The sequence below is a fragment of the Mus musculus genome, chromosome X (genome assembly GCF_000001635.26).
Source record: "Mus musculus strain C57BL/6J chromosome X, GRCm38.p6 C57BL/6J".
Taxonomy (NCBI): Eukaryota; Metazoa; Chordata; class Mammalia; order Rodentia; family Muridae; genus Mus; species Mus musculus.
The window spans coordinates 84,366,075-84,385,551 of NC_000086.7; the positions used below are offsets into that span (position 1 = coordinate 84,366,075).

A 19,477-nucleotide genomic window follows, 5' to 3' on the forward strand; every position below is an offset into this window, starting at 1 on the left:
TCTCTCTCCCAAATGGGACTGAGGCGTCCTCATTTGGACACTTCGGCTTGAGCTTTTTGAGTTCTGTGGACTGTATCTTGGGTATTCTGTATTTTTTTATGTTGTTGTTTTGGCCAATATCCACTTATTAGTGAGTTCATACCATGCACGTCCTTTTGGGTCCGAGTTATATCACTCAGGATGATATTTTCTAGTTACATCCATTTGCCTGCAAAACTCAGGATGTCCTTGTTCTTAATACCTGTGTAGTATTCCATTGTGTAAATGAACCACAATCTCTGTATCCATTCTTCTGTCGTGGGACATCTAGGTTATTTCCAGCTTCTGACTATCACAAATAAGGCCACTATGAACATAGTAGAACACGTGCCCCTGTGGCATGGATGAGAACCTTTTAGGTATATTCACAAGAGTGGTATAGGTGGGTCTCCAATTTTCTGGGGAACCTCCAGATTGATTTCCAGAGTGGTTGTACCAGCTTGCAATCCGACCAGCAATGGAGGAGTGTTCCTCTTTCTCCACATCCTCTCCAACATGTGTTGTCAACTGAGGTTTTTATCTTAGCCATTCCGATTGGTGTAAGGTGGAATCTCAGGGTCATTTTGATTTGCATTTCTCTGATCACTAAGGACTTTGAATATTTCTTTTTTGTTTTGATTTGGTTTTTTGTTTGTTTGTTTTTTGTCTCCGTATCTTTATTTTATTTTATTTTTTAAGTTAACTTTCTTTCTTTTTTATTAGATATTTTCTTTATATACATTTCAAATGCTATCCCGAAAGTTCCCTATACCCTCCGTCCGCCCTGCTCCCCTACCAACCCGCTCCCACTTCTTGGTCCTGGCATTCCCCTGTACTGGGGCATATAAAGTTTGCACTACCAAGGGGCCTCTCTTCCCAGTGATGGCCAACTAGGCCATCTTCTGCTACAGAGATACGAGCTCTGGGGCTACTGGTTAGTTCATATTGTTTTTCCACCTATAGGGTTGCAAACCCCTTGAGCTCCTTGGGTACTTTCCCCAGCTTCTCCATTGGGGGCCCTGTGTTCCATCTTATAAATGACTGTGAGCATTCACTTCTGTATTTGCCAGGCATTTCTCAGCCATTTGAGATTCTTCAGTGGGGGGGGGGGGGGAGAGAGAGAGAGAGAGAGAGATCTCCTTGTTCTATAAAAAGCTCTATATCTTTAAACATTAGCCCCATTTACCTTTAATACATTGAGCTTTTATAATTTTCTTATAATTAGTATCATTCTACATAAAATGAACTTTATGACGTTCTTGTGACAACATTTAAAAAAAACCTTAACCTTTCCTTGATTTCTTAACTTTGTTTTGATGAGTAAACTTTGCTTTATCTATCTTAACCCTTTATGGCTAATGACTTTTTACATTTTATTTAATCATCAATAACATATCTTGAAAACATTTTCAGTTTTAGAAATATGATTAACTTCTCTTTTCCATCAAGGTTTATAAAACATAAAGAAAATTACATGTGTTTCATATATATATATATATATATTTCACATTGTTCAAACAAATATTAAATTAGGATAGAACTATTTATTAAAAATGTCATGTTCTCTTGGTTTGAATGGCATGAGACTGCTATCATAATATGATTTACTTGTTCTTTAAAAAATACCACACATGTAATTATATTAAAAGTGACACCTGATCGCAAATATTTTAAAAAATGTGTTTATTATCAAAATTTCCTTGAATATATGGTCACTTGTAATCTATATAAATTAAAAAATACATTGCCAATTTCTGTGAAAGACTTGAACCTACATTTTTTATTGTGCTTACATTGAATTTATAGATTATTTGAACTAAACTAATTTGTTACAATAGGCCATATAGTCCATGAATAAAGTATATCCCTCTATTTGTTTAGGTTTGTTTTCTTAAGCTCTCAGGAGTGTTCATACATTTCAGGGTAAAAACCTTTCTTTTCTGTGTGATCAAATTATTTTATCGACAATGAGAATATGTAGTTGAACAGGTAGCATAAGGTTACTCATTTGGGCAGGTAGTTTTAATAAATCCTCTCCCAGCAGGCAGTATATTACACAGTGAACAGAGTAACATTGTTGCTTTAATTTGCATTTCACTGATTGTGTAGTGTTTGGGATTTCTCTTGTTTGTTGATTGTTTATAGTTTTTAATCAGATTTTCAGTAGATCCAGTTTCCCATTTCTTTCACTGGATAATCTTTCTATACAGTAAACTGGGATCTTTTGTTTCTCTGATAGATACTACAGATCTATCCATCTAACTTTTGCTTACTAGCTTTGGTTTCTAGATGACAACTATGAACCATTTGCTACAATACCTCTTCAAGTTCTGATATATCTTTTTATAGACAAAATTTTAGCTTTCCTGGAAATTTTTTGTAAAGTATGAGGTTGGTATATAAAACATTTATTTCAGAAATAGATGCTTCTGCTTACCTTAATAATAAAAGTTACAAATGTTTGGAGTTACCAATCAGAAAAAAAGAGAACAAGTAAATAAATCTTGTCTGAAATTAGGTCAAGAATTGAGTAGACACTCACTTATGACATAAGAATATTGAATGTATTTATTTCCATTCACCATAGAGAACATGCATGGGAAGTATAGTTTTAGATTATGTAAAATGTGAATCTAAAATGTGATATATTAGATGTAAACATTAATGATTTAAAAACAGATAAAGATTGCCATGAATTTTACTGTTATTTCTACAAATATGTAGGGAGTCTAAGACCATGTCCTCGATGGTCCTTGATTGGTGGCCTAGGCTCTGTGAGCCCCATGTTCCAAGGTTAATTGACTCTGCTTGGGGTACAGAATTTCTTTTACGTGTTAGGCAAATTAACCTTTTATCTGAAAGGAGAGTCCCCAATATTTTTTCACTTATCATTTCTCCTTTGTCTTTGCCTATGGGTTTTTAAAAAAAAATTTATTAGGTATTTTCCTCATTTACATTTCCAATGCTATCCCAAAAGTCCCCCATACCCACCCACCCACTCCCCGTTTTTGGCCCTGGGGTTCCCCTGTACTGGGGCATATAAATTTTGCAAGTCCAATGGGCCTCTTTTTCCAGTGATGGACGACTAGGCCATCTTTTGATACATATGCAGCTAAAGTCAAGAGCTCCGGGGTACTGGTTAGTCCATATTGTTGTTCCACCTATAGGATTGTGGATCACTTTAGCTCCTTGGGTACTTTCTCTAGATCCTCCATTGGGGGCCCTGTGATCCATCCAATAGCTGACTGTGAGCATCCACTTCTGTGTTTGCTAGGCCCCGGCATAGTCTCACAAGTTTCTTGATCATGTAGAAAATTCTAGTGTTGTGCTTTATTATGCTTATCTATTTATTGAAGATTTATAACTTTATATACATATATATATGTAATGGTTTATGATGTTATAGCTTATATATATTTAAAATTATATGGCAATCATTATACATTCATACATAATTAACTTCTCCAGACATATTTCTAGGAAAAATAAACTAATAAACTAATATGAAACTTGGAAATTTCTGTTAGTTCAGCGGGTATTTGCTCAAGGTCTATAAAAGGTAGGAACATATCTCCTCCAGAAACAAAAATCAGGAAGGGAAATCATGTGCATAACTTATTAAATACTCAGAAGTGAACATTATGGTGGTAGAAAAGAAAGGTCTAGAAGGAAATACCTAATACCACATAACTAGGATGAAATCTTACTGTTGGCAAAGCTTCCATGCCATTACTTGAAATTAAGCCAAATCTTCATTGTACTATTTTTGTCAGGACTTATTTCACCTTTATAGTAATGGAGGAATGTGTTATAAAGATGAGAACAAAATCAATAAACCTTAATTCAATGTTATATGAATTTTGGTATTTGAATGTGATAGAGAAGGGGAGGGGGCAATGCGAAGGAGGGATTTGTGAGCATGGACTGGGAAGAGAGGAAGGAGGGAGCTATGATTGGGACATAAAGTGAAATCAAAACTTAATTAATGCTGGGCGTGGTGGCGCACCCCTTTAATCCCAGCACTCAGGCAGCAGAGGCAGGCAGATTTCTGAGTTTGAGGCCAGTCTGGTCTACAGAGTGAGTTCCAGGACAGCCAGGGCTACACAGAGAAACCCTGCCTCGAAAAACCAAAAAAAACAAAACAAAACAAAACAAAACAAAACAAAACAAAACAAAACCAAAACAAAAAACAAACAAAAAAACCCCTTAATTAATTAAAAAAGAAATTTCTGAAAATGAATAAGTAAAGAGCAAACAAACCAAAAGAAAACTGGCCAGATAAAGATATTTTTTGAAACAAACAAACAAACAAACAATTTACATATAATACTTTCATAAAATGTAAAATATTTTCTGATCAGATAAAAAGAATTCCATATTTCTCTTTTAGACAGATTAGGGAAATACAATGAAGATTATCTCCAGCTACTTCAGCATCTGCAGTCTCTCAGATGCTGCTAGTTGAAACTTTAAAATACTTGGAACATGTCTTTGTGAGTAGCAAACCATCCAATAAAAATAAAATATTTAGTTTAAATGATAGAAAACTATGCAAAAGGAATTAATAATGCATCACAATACAGATTTACTATTATCGTATAATCTCTTTCCTCTGCATATATGTATGTGCACAGGAATGCACAAAAAGTTCAGAACTATGGGCTTGAACCTATGAACACATACCTAAGTCATTTAAAACAAAGATTATGTGGCTCTATAACAAGCTATAAATTAGGAAAGCAGGTTGAGCATTGTTATTTAAGCCTGAACAGAAAGCTCCTATCTCCTTACCCACAGAAGGAAAGGCTGCCAAGAGTGAAGGTCAAGGTGTGGAGAACAACTTTCCACAAAAGCTGTTGCTTCCATATTTATCACTGCTTCTTAGTCCTTTAATACTTTGTTAAAAATCTAAAATAAGCCGGGCGTGGTGGCGCACGCCTTTAATCCCAGCACTCAGGAGGCAGAGGCAGGCAAATTTCTGAGTTCGAGACCAGCCTGGTCTACAAAGTGAGTTCCAGGACAGCCAGGGCTACACAGAGTAACCCTGTCTCGAAAAACCAAAAAAAAAAAAAAAAAAAAAAAAAAAAATCGAAACTAACAAAATATAAGATCATTGTTATATGGAGACACCACAATCTCTGTCAGAGAAAAAAGAAAAACTGGTCACACAATGACAGTTAAATAAACTGTGATATTTTGATCATCACAGATTTGAATTGTTAAATCTTACTTATTTTTCTCTTTTAAATGTATTATTTAATCAAGATATACTGTGAAGTTATCCATCAGTCTTATATGAGATTTACACCAAATACATCTGGAGTCTTTGTTTCAACTCACTGCTCCATCACCCCAGGTGCAGCTGAACAAAACAAATCCAGACCTAACATCTTCTATTGATATTGCCATGGATCAGCCAGATCCCAAGGTCTTCTCCATTTCATATGGAGCCTAAGTTCAGTCACGGTGGTGCCTGTTTCAGAGTAGGATATTACCTCTTTGCTCAAGTAGTCACATACCTTTTACACAGTATATATAGAATAATTTACATTCTGTTTCCACACATGTAATTTGCATGTAATGTGACCTTGTATGACATTTCTCCCCACCACACAATAGTTAATTGTTTAATGTGTCTGTGTTCTACATAGCATCTCTTGAGGTTCAACTACAAGATTATAATAGTGCTCAATGGTGAGTCCCTTAAAATGTATAAATAATTCTAAAGCAAGTGGCATTGCTTAGTCCACTGACATAGTTATCTATTACAATAAACACTACAGCCCAGTGTACTTTCCTATGTTCTTTCTGTAATATGTTCTACATTACTCATAGTATAATAATATTTTCTCAATGATCATTATACTGTTATTGATTTACACTGTAGTACCACATTTGTACTACAAGAGAAGTGTCAAAATATTACAAAGTGTTGCCATTACAAACTGACACTATCCATTTATATTAGTTTTAATTTTTGATATTCTGAAGAAAATAGCTTCTCAATTGTTAATCCTAGCTTTCTGTTTGCCCAGGATTTTGAACAACTGTTGCTAATATTTAGCCATTGTATTGTCTTTCACTGTCATACAGAGAACTGTTCTAAGCAATTTTTAAAGATTACTTAGTTTTTAGATTAACAGTGTATCTGTACACTCTGCAGGCTATGAGAAAGGCACTGGATGTTAGGGAAAACTGGGCTAGGATTTCTGCAAAAGCACAAACCAGGCTTTAAATCTAAGTAACTTATATTGGCTCCAACAATGTTTAACCATATAGCATATCGTTTCCAAAGCTATTTGGCATTTGTCAAGTCCAGTGTTATCTATGTTTAAAACTGAGATACTAACAGTAGTGATATGAAATGGTCATGGGAGATTAAAGAGAGTGATGAATTTGAGACTTCCAACCATGGTGCTTACTATATACTGAGCCCTTCATAAAAATAACCAGTAGTTATTGTGTTAATTTCCTCTCAAGCAAATGTCTTGTTCCTCAATGCTTGCTTCACTTATTTACACTATGTCTCACAAACTATAGATCACAAAAATGCTTATAATTTTACTCATTTCCTTGTAAGTAAATTATTTCTTTGTATAATTTTCCATTAAATACAAACTAAAGGCAAATATAGTAGAAGAAATCATTGCTATACCAACAAAAATATACTTCATTTTGGTTTTAATTTCATTATATTCTGTTAGTATAAATCACACTTACTTGGGGAAATACTTATAGACATAGTACTAGCCCTCAATAATTTGGTGCGTGTCTTTGTAATACTGCAAAGGCTCTGTAGTTGACATACACACTTAGTAAATGAGGATTTATATTAGGAATATGCCCCCTTGATATCAATTAACTGGAGCATGCATCTGAGTAAGTATGGGTAAGTTATTTATTTTTATGGGTGTTTTTTGATACAGAGTCTCATTGTGTATCTCTGGCTACCCTTGAACTTGCCCTGTATACCAGGTTAGCCTCCTACACATGACAATTCACCTGCCTCTGTCACACATATTATGGTATCACAAATGTGAGACAACACACTTAGCTTAGGCATAAAATGTATATTTACAAATAGTCATTAATGTCTATGCTATATACAGTATTTGAGTATTATCCAATGATTCCTAATATGTTAATTACATTTGAACATGGCATATATGTAACTTTTAAAGTATTATTGAATAAACAGACCAGCAAATTGTTATAATATCTTTATTAATACTTTTGCCATTTTTTTTTACTATATACCATGAGAATTATTTATCTTTTTTTCCCTTTCAGGTCTCCAGAGCTTTACCTGAGAAACAAGGAGAGCTTGAGGTTCACTTAAAAGATTTTAGGCAGCTTGAAGAGCAGCTGGATCACCTGCTTCTGTGGCTCTCTCCTATTAGAAACCAGTTGGAAATTTATAACCAACCAAGTCAGGCAGGACCGTTTGACATAAAGGTGGGTACCACTTGCTTATGTTTTCATTTCTGGCAGGATGACTCAATGACTGAATTAAGTTACTTGTTGATTTCTTTGAATCTCATCACTCCTTAAAACAGGACAAGGGAAACATTATTCAATTCATCACAATAAATGTAGCAACCTCTGAAATGGAGTTTATAGAATAGAAATTGAGACTGGGAGAATGTCTCAATTCCAAATGGAAAATAGGGTTATTTGCTCCGGAGGCGGGTTAGTGGAAGCAACTGTGGTAAGAGAAGATTCTGGTTAAATGAATAGGAATCTCCCTGAAGACAGGCCAGAATGAACAGAAAACACCTGGGTACTAGAGAAGGAAGAATTTCATTTGGACTTGATCCTTGGTAAAATAATTAAGTAGGGTTTTGTTTTGTTTTATATCAGAAAGCATAAAGAGAGTTCTAGGGAAGTCTCCGAAGACTTAAATTTTTGTTAAGTAGAGAATTGTTTTAACATTACCATTGGTGTTATTGTAATGATTATTTCACTAGCATTTCCTTCTTCTCTAAGAATTTACTGGACATATTTATTAAAATGGCCACTATAATATTCACATCATGTTAGTACAGTCCATTTTCCATCTCTGCTCTAACTTCACTTAAAATGTATATATTTGTTAGATGTCTTATATACAACTGACTATTATCTAAAGTTTTCATCCTAGACATTTGAGAAAGTTGTGCTTTAAAGACAGAATAAAAATATCAGAGTGGTAGAAAGGTTTGTTCCAGCTAAATTGAGTTATATTTGCAAAGTGCAATGTTTTCCTTTTACCTTGCTTCCCTGATGTTTTTATCGAACATTCTGTTAGCAGTGCACTGAGAACACATGGTACTTTGTAAGTCACAGGTAAACATCATTTCCCCAGGACAAAACTCAGCCTGTTCAGTCATTGCCAAGGCCAACAATTTAGTCTGATACTCAAACGCATGAGTAACAATGACCTTTACCCAGTAACAAATGCAGTTAATTTTAAAGTATATATAAAGATAAGTAACAAAACAAACTGTACATTGATAATTTTTTGGAGATCCTGACACTAAGGCATGGCTTCTGATGCCTGAGTCATCCTACCCTCAGTCATGCATGCATGGTCACAAGGGATGACTGGACAAAGGACGTCTTCAATTCAGAGAAGCCACTCCTTCTAGGATTTTGTTCTTCCAGTTAGCCAGTACACAGCATCCTCAGACGTAGTTGACACGAGTGTCATTACCAGTGATGCATCTGATCAATTCCAGTTGCTTCATTACTGAACAAACCACCTCACTAAGAAAGTACAGACACTTGAGCTAAATGTGCCATAAATTGAGCCAGATCTCCAGGTTTGTTGGATCTAATATTTTCTTTAAGTCATTGATTTCATATGACAAATCAGAAAGGACACAAATTCTTCCCTCTCAACTAGGAACCATGTTTGATTTTGTAACTTTTGTAACACATATGTAAAAGTCTGTTCATCAATGTGGGTCTTTTTGGGGGAAAAAAAGTAGATACTCAACGTGATCTATGTAATATATGTACAAAAAAGGGAAACAAAATCTCATGACACAAATACTTCGTGTTGTGTTGACCAAAGTGACTTTAGTCTGGTCTCTGCCATGCCTTCCTGTCCCCAGTTCGGTCTCCAATACTGAAAAGTCACATCAGTTGTTGTTTATCAACAGCACACAAGTTTCTGACAAATAGGTCTTACAGTCTACAGCAAAGGCACTCTTTTCTTTGTTAATAAACTTCATTATCAAAGCCACATGTCACTTCTCTCACTGCTGTGCAGTGTTTTGATGGTGTGCTATTTACTTCCTACAGCTTAGTTTAAATCACTGAGGGAAAAAACAACTGCTTCTTGCTGTGCAGAAAACACTTTGGTATATTCCTTACACATTATGAGTTCTGTGAGGATTTTGTTGTTTTGTTTTGTTTTGTTTTGTTTTGTTTTGTTTCATCTTTGGAGTGTAGATTGAAAAATAAATATTCCTTAAGGCCCTTTCTTCTGCTTTTGTCTGTATTCCAATGCAAGAGGACATATGACCTTGTGTCTGCTAACTAAAGAGCTTCTCCCAGTAATCCCAAAATCCTTGGCTTTTAATCAAGAAATAGTTACCACTGTTAGTATTAAGCAAGCAATTCATTATCCCTCTTTGTCTAGCTTCTATCTCTACTCTCTAGTAAATGATTTATTAACATTACACCTTTTTATCTTTTTGCTTTAATTATGAATTCCAGTCTTTAGGCTTGCTGTATATTCCTCTGCTTAAAGAAATCAAATGTTTACTTTCAAATTTAAAAATGATAAAATGAGTTATTCTTTGTTGGACTTTATCCAAAATGAAAAAAACATAAAATAAAGCTTTTAAATGGTTTGGAAAACATGCCAACTTTTTAACACAGGCAATTAAACTGCCTTTTACAAATTTCAGTTATAAGTCATTGCAAAGAAAGTAGATATGAAGGAAGCTAGCTACATCCTGGCTCCATTTCCTTCATTTAAAGAACCTTTCTTTTTCTATGTACAGTGGTCATGATAATCTCAGGAGCAAAGGGTCTGGCACCCTGCCATTCAGTTCATTAGTTTTCTCTGGTCAACTCTGAGCACCCGTTTAAAAAAAAATACTATGCAATGTCCTGCATGAGCTCCATTCAGCATTGCCTGCCTGGCATTTCATTCTTATTGGTGAAATGCTGCAAGGTATGCAATGAAATCCAAGTTTAAAAAAAAAAAAAGAAAGAAAGAAAGGAAAAAAAAGGAAAGAAAAGCCCTTAAGGGTTCTTTTCTAATATATTGTTTATGCTGGAGTGAAAATTGACTGCACATCACTTGGTTTGTGCAATTTACTCCCAAAATATTCCTATTCAGGAAATCCTGCAAATAGCAATATTCATCTTGAAAATCACCTCACAGAACCCTTAGCAAGCTGAGAAACATAATCAATGAGATCTGTGATGTAGAGGGTGAAAATGAGGCATAATCACAGCCCTTTCCCATCAGTCAGCCCACTAGAAGGCAAGCCTTTGAATTTTGATTTTCAAATGTACTCTCAATTTAGACATAAACTATGTTGATTTCAGATTTCACAAATGATAATTGAATGCTAAGATCCAGGGACCAGTTTAGAATTTCTATAAAGGATCTTATGCTTTTAATCTTTAATGAAAACTCTCAATAATGAGCTAGAGGTAGACTGTTTATCTGACATATAATAGTCTAACTACTGCTTTCTAAACTTTTTATTGAAATAGCAGGTAGAGTAAATACGTAATTCATTCAGTTAAAGCTTAGTAAATGGGCTATTTCTATATTGATGACAGAGGTAGGGTTTCCTTGCTCAAGAATGGCTTTTTCTTCTGTGGTCTATAAATAAACCCAACATGCTGGCTCTTCCTTACCATGTTATAAATGTAATTGTCTATAATGTCAAATTCACAGACATGTTACAGAATCCTAATAGCTGACCGCTACAAAAACTAAATAACTGAATTATGCATTCACATAGCAGTCAGTATTGTCAGGGAAAATAATGGTGGACAATTTAACCGGCAAGAGAGACTTTATTTTGGCACTTGTGTAAATGGCAGTAAGAAAATGAACACAATTCTCTTCAAACAAGACAAGAGATATGGCTTAGTTGGCTTGTCTTAGATACATGAAGCACTGTATAAAACAGGCAAATACTAGTAATTCAGGATGCCAGGAGGTAGACATAGAAGACATTAGATTTCAAGACCATTATCAAATATATAGTCAGTTTGAGGCCAGCCTGAGTGACCTGAGAGCCTGTCTCAAAAAGAAAACAAACAAGAAACAAACACACCTAAACCAAACAGCACAAAATAAACAAAATAAAGGGCCTTCCAAGTGCAAGTTAGTAGAAAAATGCATGAGGGTTTCTACGGGCAACAACTGAAAGAATTAAAGAATTTAGGCTATCTATGTTTCCCAGTTGTGTGTTTTGAAGTCAGTCCCCATCTTCCCACAAACTTGAACATCAGGGCACTAATTTCCCTTGAAATCGTGAGTCAGGAGGGTCCTTAAAGCAGAAATTCCAGAGTCAGATCAAGAGATATTGTATTTGTAAGAGGCAAAAAAAACAAACAAACAAACAAACAAACAAACAAACAAAAATGTATGAAATGTTCTTCAAAATGGAGAAGTGAGATTTATGGTGAGGAAGATATTGAGACTACAGCAGTCTGTCAGTTTTCTTTTTTTGTTCCAGGGAAGCCTGGGCTCCTCTGAGCAACTTTGTAAAGCTGGTTTTTGAAACTGAAGATAGACCAACAAAGGAGGTGCATGAAATCCTGCTGTCCACCATGATTATACACACTATTTTGTAATCATAGGGATTGAACCTAGCACAACATGCATGCTAGAGCAGCTCTCTACCACTGAGCTGTATCTCTAAGCCGTACTTAATATTTAGAATCGTAATAGAGCCTCACAAAGTTGCTCAGGAACACCTTCAGTGTGTCAGGCTTCTGAGCAACTGGAATTATACACCTGTGCTACCAGGTTTAGCAGTATTTTTTAATTTATAAAGAACAGATCCTAATGCAAGAATATTTTCTAATTTAAAAAAAAACTTTTCAACTAATTTCTCACTAGGATTCTGTTTTGGTTAAAACTTACTATTAAGGAGCTTACAAATAAATCCGTAGCAAGCATTGACTATGTAACATAAGATTCCGTCTCAGCTGGGCATGGTGGCGCACGCCTTTAATTCCAGCACTTCGGGAGGCAGAGGCAGGCGGATTTCTGAGTTTCGAGGCCAGCCTGGTCTACAAAGTGAGTTCCAGGACAGCCAGTACAGGGAACGCCAGGGCCAAGAAGTGGAAGTGGGTGGGTAGGGGAGTGGGGGGGAGGGAGGGTCTGGGGGACTTTTGGGATAGCATTTGAAATGTAAATGAAGAAAATACCTAATTTAAAAAAAATAAAAACTCAAAAAATAAAAAAAGATTCCTTCTCTATGAACATAAGTCTACTGAGATTAGTACCACATATTCCTTCCTCCTTCTGGAAGGACCAGTTGCTTTACTTTGAGACAAAATTATTTTTCCTTCACAAAATACACCCTGTAGGTGGCATATTTTATGTACAAGTTTTATTCTATTGTCCTTTTTATTTCTGGCAGTTTTATTTATGCATGCTTTACTTGTAATTTTTAACAGTTAGTGACTAATTTTCTGAGACAATTAAATACAAGTTTAGCAGTAAACTGTCACATACCAGCACCTTGAAACACTGTTGGATTGACTCTTCCTGGGAAAAGCAAGTGAAAGTGCATTAACCCCAGATACACATGGAAGCCAATCCTTAACATAACGATGAGGCTTTATTGGGCTAGATTACAGAGTACAAATGAGGACTTACATATAGGGACACTGGTGACCCCAAACCAGGTGTGTTCATCTAGGAAACTATAGATTTACACCTAGTGATGGATGTAAGCATCCTGGAAGTTGCATTTTGGAGTTCTGCTTTCAATTATCCTTCCTCTTCTTAACACAGTCTGTCTTCCAGAATTTTTTTTTCTTTTTGGTGGAAAGATTGTAACCAAACATTTGCTTACCACCATATTGTTCTGCTCTAGCAGCAATGACTAATGTAGGTAAACTCCAACAAATCTCATTATGACATAGAGAGTGAGAGACAGAAAATGAGTGGAAGAAAAAGAAATAGAGCATAGAGTAAGAAATGCTTTCCTGTGACAATTAAAACCATTTCCCAGTTTTTTGGGAGGAAAATTTTAGTATTTGTTTTTTAGTCACATAATTTCACAGAGGCTACAGGCCAATATTTGGATAAGGGAATGAGGCCATGCATCAGCTACCTTGCTTTATCCAGAGACCCTCTGAAGGCATAAAATATCCAATTTGTTTGTGATATAACAGGAGCCTGTCACTTTAAGCCTTTCAATCAAATGCTGATGAAACCAGGCTCAAATCCAGAGTTGGCAGAACCCCTGCTAAAGTCAACCCATGGATGGGTCTCATCAGTATGGTAAAGGGAAAAAGAAACTCAAAATAAAAGAATCACAACTACTACATCTTCTGCAGCACAGATTCCTTCCACACTTATAAGGCATCATGCAAGGATAAACCATTTTTTGTCCAATCCTTGCGGTACCTGGCTGAGATATAGTCAATGCCCCAATCTACCTGGAAACATAAACCTTGTAGCATAGCTAGACTTTACATTATATATACTAATACCCACCCCTGAGGGAACAAGGTTATGAAAGTTAGATGTTCCCTTTGTCCCCTGGAGACTCTGTAGCACATAACTTCAATCTAACTCAACAAGAGCCTGAAGTCTCTGTCACATATGTACATGAAAAGAAAGATCCTGATCTTCCATCTCAACTCCCAAATCTCCAACCAACAAGCAGGAACATTACTTCCAGAAAACAAATCCACCAAGAGACAGTCTCTTCAGCAGAGAACCAGAAGAGGAGGCTCATTCTCCAACTCAACTAGTCAATTTAAAACAATGGGCGTCTCAAGACTAGAAACTGCTATTTCTTTAGGGAAGACTTCTTGGAACCGCTCATGCAAATATATTTTGTACTAGCACTTGGTTGGCCAAGAGAAATCTACTATATGTTTTATGTCTTGTAAGAATTTCAGTGTTCCCTGTTAATCCCAGGAAGAGGACTCTATAAAAACCTCTCTTGCATGCAAGGTAGTTTCTAAAACTAGTTTAGAAGACAGAATACCTCTCTGTAGACTTAGATTTTTAAAAACCTATTCTTTTTTTTTTTCCATTTTTTATTAGGTATTTAACTCATTTACATTTCCAATGCTATACCAAAAGTCCCCCATATCCACCCACCCCCACTCCCCTGCCCACCCACTCCCCCTTTTTGGCCCTGGTATTCCCCTGTACTGGGGCATATAAAGTTTGCAAGTCCAATGGGCCTCTCTTTCCACTGATGGCCGACTAGGCCATCTTTTGATATATATGCAGCTAGAGTCAAGAGCTCCGGGGTACTGGTTAGCTCATAATGTTGTTCCACCTATAGGGTTGCAGATCCCTTTAGCTCCTTGGCTACTTTCTCTAGCTCCTCCATTGGGAGCCCTATGATCCATCCATTAGCTGACTGTGAGCATCCACTTCTGTGTTTGCTGGGCCCCGGCATAGTCTCACAAGAGACAGCTACATCTGCGTCCTTTCAATAAAATCTTGCTAGTGTATGCAATGGTGTCAGCGTTTGGATGCTGATTATGGGGTGGATCCCTGGCTATGGCAGTCTCTACATGGTCCATCCTTTCATCTCAGCTCCAAACTCCTTCTCTGTAACTCCTTCCATGGGTGTTTTGTTCCCAAATCTAAGGAGGGGCATAGTGTCCACACTTCAGTCTTCATTCTCCTTGAGTTTCATGTGTTTAGCAAATTATATCTTATATCTTGGGTATCCTAGGTTTGGGGCTAATATCCACTTATCAGTGAATACATATTGTGTGAGTTTCTTTGTGAATGTGTTACCTCACTCAGGATGATGCCCTCCAGGTCCATCCATTTGGCTAGGAATTTCATAAATTCATTCTTTTTAATAGCTGAGTAGTACTCCATTGTGTAGATGTACCACATTTTCTGTATCCATTCCTCTGTTGAGGGGCATCTAGGTTCTTTCCAGCTTCTGGCTATTATAAATAAGGCTGCTATGAACATAGTGGAGCATGTGTCCTTCTTACCTGTTGGGGCATCTTCTGGATATATGCCCAGGAGAGGTATTGCTGGATCCTCCGGTAGTACTATGTCCAGTTTTCAACCTATTCTTAATAAGAGTTTTCGAATGCTTTGAGGCCCCTTCTAGCCAGCCCACTGTCCAAAGATAGGGAAGAAAAGGTGGTAAATAAGACAAGTGCATGTGGACTATTTAGAAGTAGTTTTCAGGGTGATCTTAATCTCCTTTGTCAGGATGCCAGCAGTCCAGTTTAGTAGTGTCACAATACAAAGCACAAATCAGCAGTGGGGGCATGATCCAGTGGAAACTTCCAGACCTCCACTTAATTGACACAGTCAGCTAGAGGGAACAGAACCAACCAGAAAACCAGGAGAAGTTCTCTGGAGTGCCTCTCTCAGTGAAGTGAAGATCAGCACATTTACAAGACCAACAAAGTGCTGCAAAGCTACCTATGCAAGCACACCATCATTGTCCGTTGAGTCTTACCCATACTGTCTCCAAACATCACGTGTCTCCCATGGCTCTTGCTTCAGAAAAATACCATGTTGTCCTGCATCTTATGACACTATCAAAAACTTGCACTTCACCCGCTATATATTTTAACCCCTTGGATTTTAAAATTTATGTTTGAAAGGAGTTTTCTATATATATATATTGTTTTCTATGTATGTTGTGCTTTTTTTTTCAACTTGACACAAGCTGTATGGTAAGAAGGAACCTCAATATAGAAAGTGCCTTCATCAGAGGCAGGTGGATTTTTGAGTTCGAGGCCAGCCTGGTCTACAGAGTGAGTTCCAGGGCAGATAGGGCTACACAGAAAAACCCTGTCTTGACCCCCCCCCCCAAAAAAAAAAAACAAAAAGTGCCTTCATCAGATTGGTAAGTAGGCAAGTGTATGGGGCATTTTATTGATTAGTGGCTGATGTGGGAAGGTCAAGCCCACTGTCAGCTATACTACTCCATGCCAGAAGTTTCTGGGAGGCATAAGAATGGTGGCTGAAAGTGAGCCTGGGAACAATCCAGTAGGTAGTATTCCTCAGTAGTTCTGCTTTAGGTCCTGCCTCCAAGTCCCCTCCTCAAGCTACTGCCCTGGGTTCCCTTGATAATGAACTGTGTGTAACTTGTAAACCAATACATGAAGTCGTTTTGGTGGGTGTATATTACAAGAACAGACACATTGTGTGTGTGTGTATCTGCCCCCCTCTCTCTCTCTCTCTCTCTCTCTCTCTCTCTCTCTCTCTCTCTCTCTCACCCCGCCTCTGTGTGTGTGTGTGTGTCTTTATAGAAGAAGAATTTGAGAGGGAGCAGAAGGGGAGAGTGTAGCAGGAGATAGAGAAAGAAGGGCAGAAATGGTGTAAATACAGCACACTCTTGTCTTAAATTCTCAAAAAACAAAAATTATAAATAAATTAAATTAAAATGTATTGTTTTACTCCTCTGAATGTATCCAATGTAATACAAACACAATAATAATATATTATCTACCATCATCCACTTAAAAATGCATGAACAAACTTATCTTTTATAAATAGAAATTTTATATTTTGCTGCTTCTTCTTTAAATCACACTTTCATTTCCCTCCCCTCAAAAAATTATATCCTAATATAGTATGTATTTATGCTATAAAATCTTTTGTTAACCACTCAGTCATAATTTTGTATGACAAATATATCTATGTGAAATTCAATTTTTAGAAACAATTTCTTGTGACAGTAAAGCTCTCTCAGTTATTTTTTAAATCCATTAATTTGATTTGTATTTGCAATTACCATTAACATCCATGGCTAGTAATAACTAGACATGCTAAGTTTTGGACCAATAAATATCAAACATAGTCAGGAAAAGTTTTCTCTGAAACAAGTTTATTAATGAAATGAGGAAGTGTTTGGTAGCTTGATGATTCTCGATTCAAAATGGGTTTCAATTACCAGTGTTTGGATTTAGACTTTTGTTTTTGAATGAATATATCTCAGAAACAATGACCATTGGTATATTCTAAAGAGTTATTCTTGAGAGTGGGGAGAAATTTCATAGACCAAATGGTGGGGGAAAGAAATTAAAATGGCAAACAAATTTAGCATGATAACAGATCCAGTTGAAACCCTTAATGGGGCTAAGAATCTGGAAAGTGGGTTCATTCATAACATTCCTGTCCTCATCTCACTAAGATAGTCTTCACATAACTCCAGGGAAATACACCAGTCTGAAGATTGTTCTCTAGGTTGACATTCTTGTATGGGAAGGAAAAGAGGACAATTTGATCCCTGGTTTGATACTCGTTACACTGCTAAATTTCATCTTACTATAGTCACTGAACTCACAGTGCTGATTCCTGAAATACATTTATTGCCATTGTGCCTTACATGGAATAGTTTATCATATAGAATGTTCTCCATTATTGATGTGACATTTCTCCCATCTTGTCTTTATTTAGTGGGATTAGATGTAAAAATGTTTGTCAACCCTAACCTCAAATTAAGATCTGTGTGTGCCATTTCATCATATTTTGGTTTTGTTTCTGGTTTGATTTTGAGACAGGGTCATATTACATAGCCTTTGTTAGCCTGGAACTCACTATGTAGACCAAAATGGACTCAGTCTCTCAGAGATCCCTTTGCCTCTGCTACTATTAAAGGAGTGAGGCACACAACCCTGTTGATTCATTCTTTGTTAAGGGCAACATCAGGAAATAGCCTGTCCCCTTGTGCCTAATTTTGGGTTAATTTATAGATGTGCAGTTGTCTTCCTGGGAAAAAGTTCTCCTATACATGGCCTTTTCTAACTCAACTCCAATTGTTCTGCCTCCTACTTCAATATACTTGTCAATGTACTTGATAATAGGCATAAGAAAGTGAACATTTGGGCTTTTGGTTTTCTGTTATACTGTAATAGACTCCATTAAATAGTAATAGAATCAGAGTATATTAATCAATTATAATTAAAATACATGCAAATAATTAAATACAATCAGGTATCTTAGAGTTCTCTTTTAAATTTAGATCATATAAGTATAATATAATATAATTGTATATACCTCTTCTATAAATTTATCTATATCAGCAAAACATCTCCAGTAGACTGAATCCCAAAGACTATGAGCACAATAGCACATACTAGAAAACCTCATTCTACTTTAACATAGACTTGCTTTGGTTAGAACCTTCAACTAGTTATAAATTTATTATCCCTTTATTTCCTATCTACTTGCTATATCTTTATACTGTTAACAAGCATATAGTCCAATATTTTATATGTATTACTTAAATGCATATGAAATTTGGTCACACCAATCCCCAGTGAACATCTCTAACTGTACTAATGAAATTTCTATTCAGTTAACAAGCCACATATTGATTGATTTTGCTGTCTTATGTTAAGGAGCTACTCACTCTCAAATTGCTTAGAGTAGGTATCATGTATAAATAGACTCCAAGTATGAAGCATAATCGATGCTAACACATATGCCATGTTGTATAGTGAGTGTTCTAAAAGGATGCCATAAGAGCCTCAGAGACTGAACTCTGACCTAATAAAAACATAGTGGCTCTCCAAGGAACTTCCATCAGTAGCAGGAAGACATTTTATATGGTCCCTGTACCTTTTCTATGTTTCATCACCATTCTTTATCGAAGGAGATTGGTTCCAAATCACTATCATTTTAAGTTATATACTTCTTTGAGTAAGGATGGTGTTTTTTTCAAGTCTCCAGATCATTTTGTCTTCCCTTTGTACTCACTCTTAACTAGTCTCTTTCTGGGTTTCTCCATTGGCTACCCATCAAAACAAACAAACAAACAAACAAACAAACAAACAAACAAACTGAAACAAATGAACTTTATGACTTAAAGTAGAACCATGGCTCTTCTCCACAAGAAATGTTTTAAATGACAAAATGATTCTAGCTTTAAGTTTGTAATCTGAGGCCTTTAAGACCAGTTTTAAAATGAAGTACAAATCGTCCTTGTCTTTCATAGCAAATAGTCTTGGAAAGATGTTCACTTTGATGAAAAATTATAGCCCAATTACAGGTTTAAACGTTGATTTCGTTTTTAAAATCTATTTTACAATATGTGATGATGATGACAACAGGGTTGTTTGTCTATTGCCCCTCAGCAGATGACTGCAACATTCTGACAATTTAGGAACTACAGGCTCTGGTCTTCTCTCAGCCATTTGTTTTCTAGATATGTCAAAAATATTTATTTAGAAAGTTTTAATTTTATTTCTACACCTTCTTTTTTCTTATAAAACTATAAACTACTTGATTTAGTCTTCAGGTACACGCATAGTGGCTTGC

The 19,477-nt window shown here is 36.1% G+C and overlaps 1 protein-coding gene across 11 annotated transcripts in view; it reads left to right on the forward strand.

Annotated features, from left to right (window-relative positions):
* The window catches only part of Dmd (dystrophin, muscular dystrophy), a 2,390,387-nt gene that overhangs the window by 1,551,411 nt on the left and 819,499 nt on the right, over positions 1-19,477 (forward strand). For 10 of the 11 annotated variants that reach the window (XM_006527768.3, XM_017318379.2, XM_017318377.1 and 7 more), the window contains one exon: positions 7,309-7,473. In XM_006527768.3, the coding sequence (XP_006527831.1) occupies positions 7,309-7,473 (165 nt within the window). Of the gene's footprint in view, positions 1-7,308; positions 7,474-11,711; positions 12,235-19,477 lie in introns of those variants that run through there. The other variant, XM_017318378.1, reaches the window with a different exon arrangement.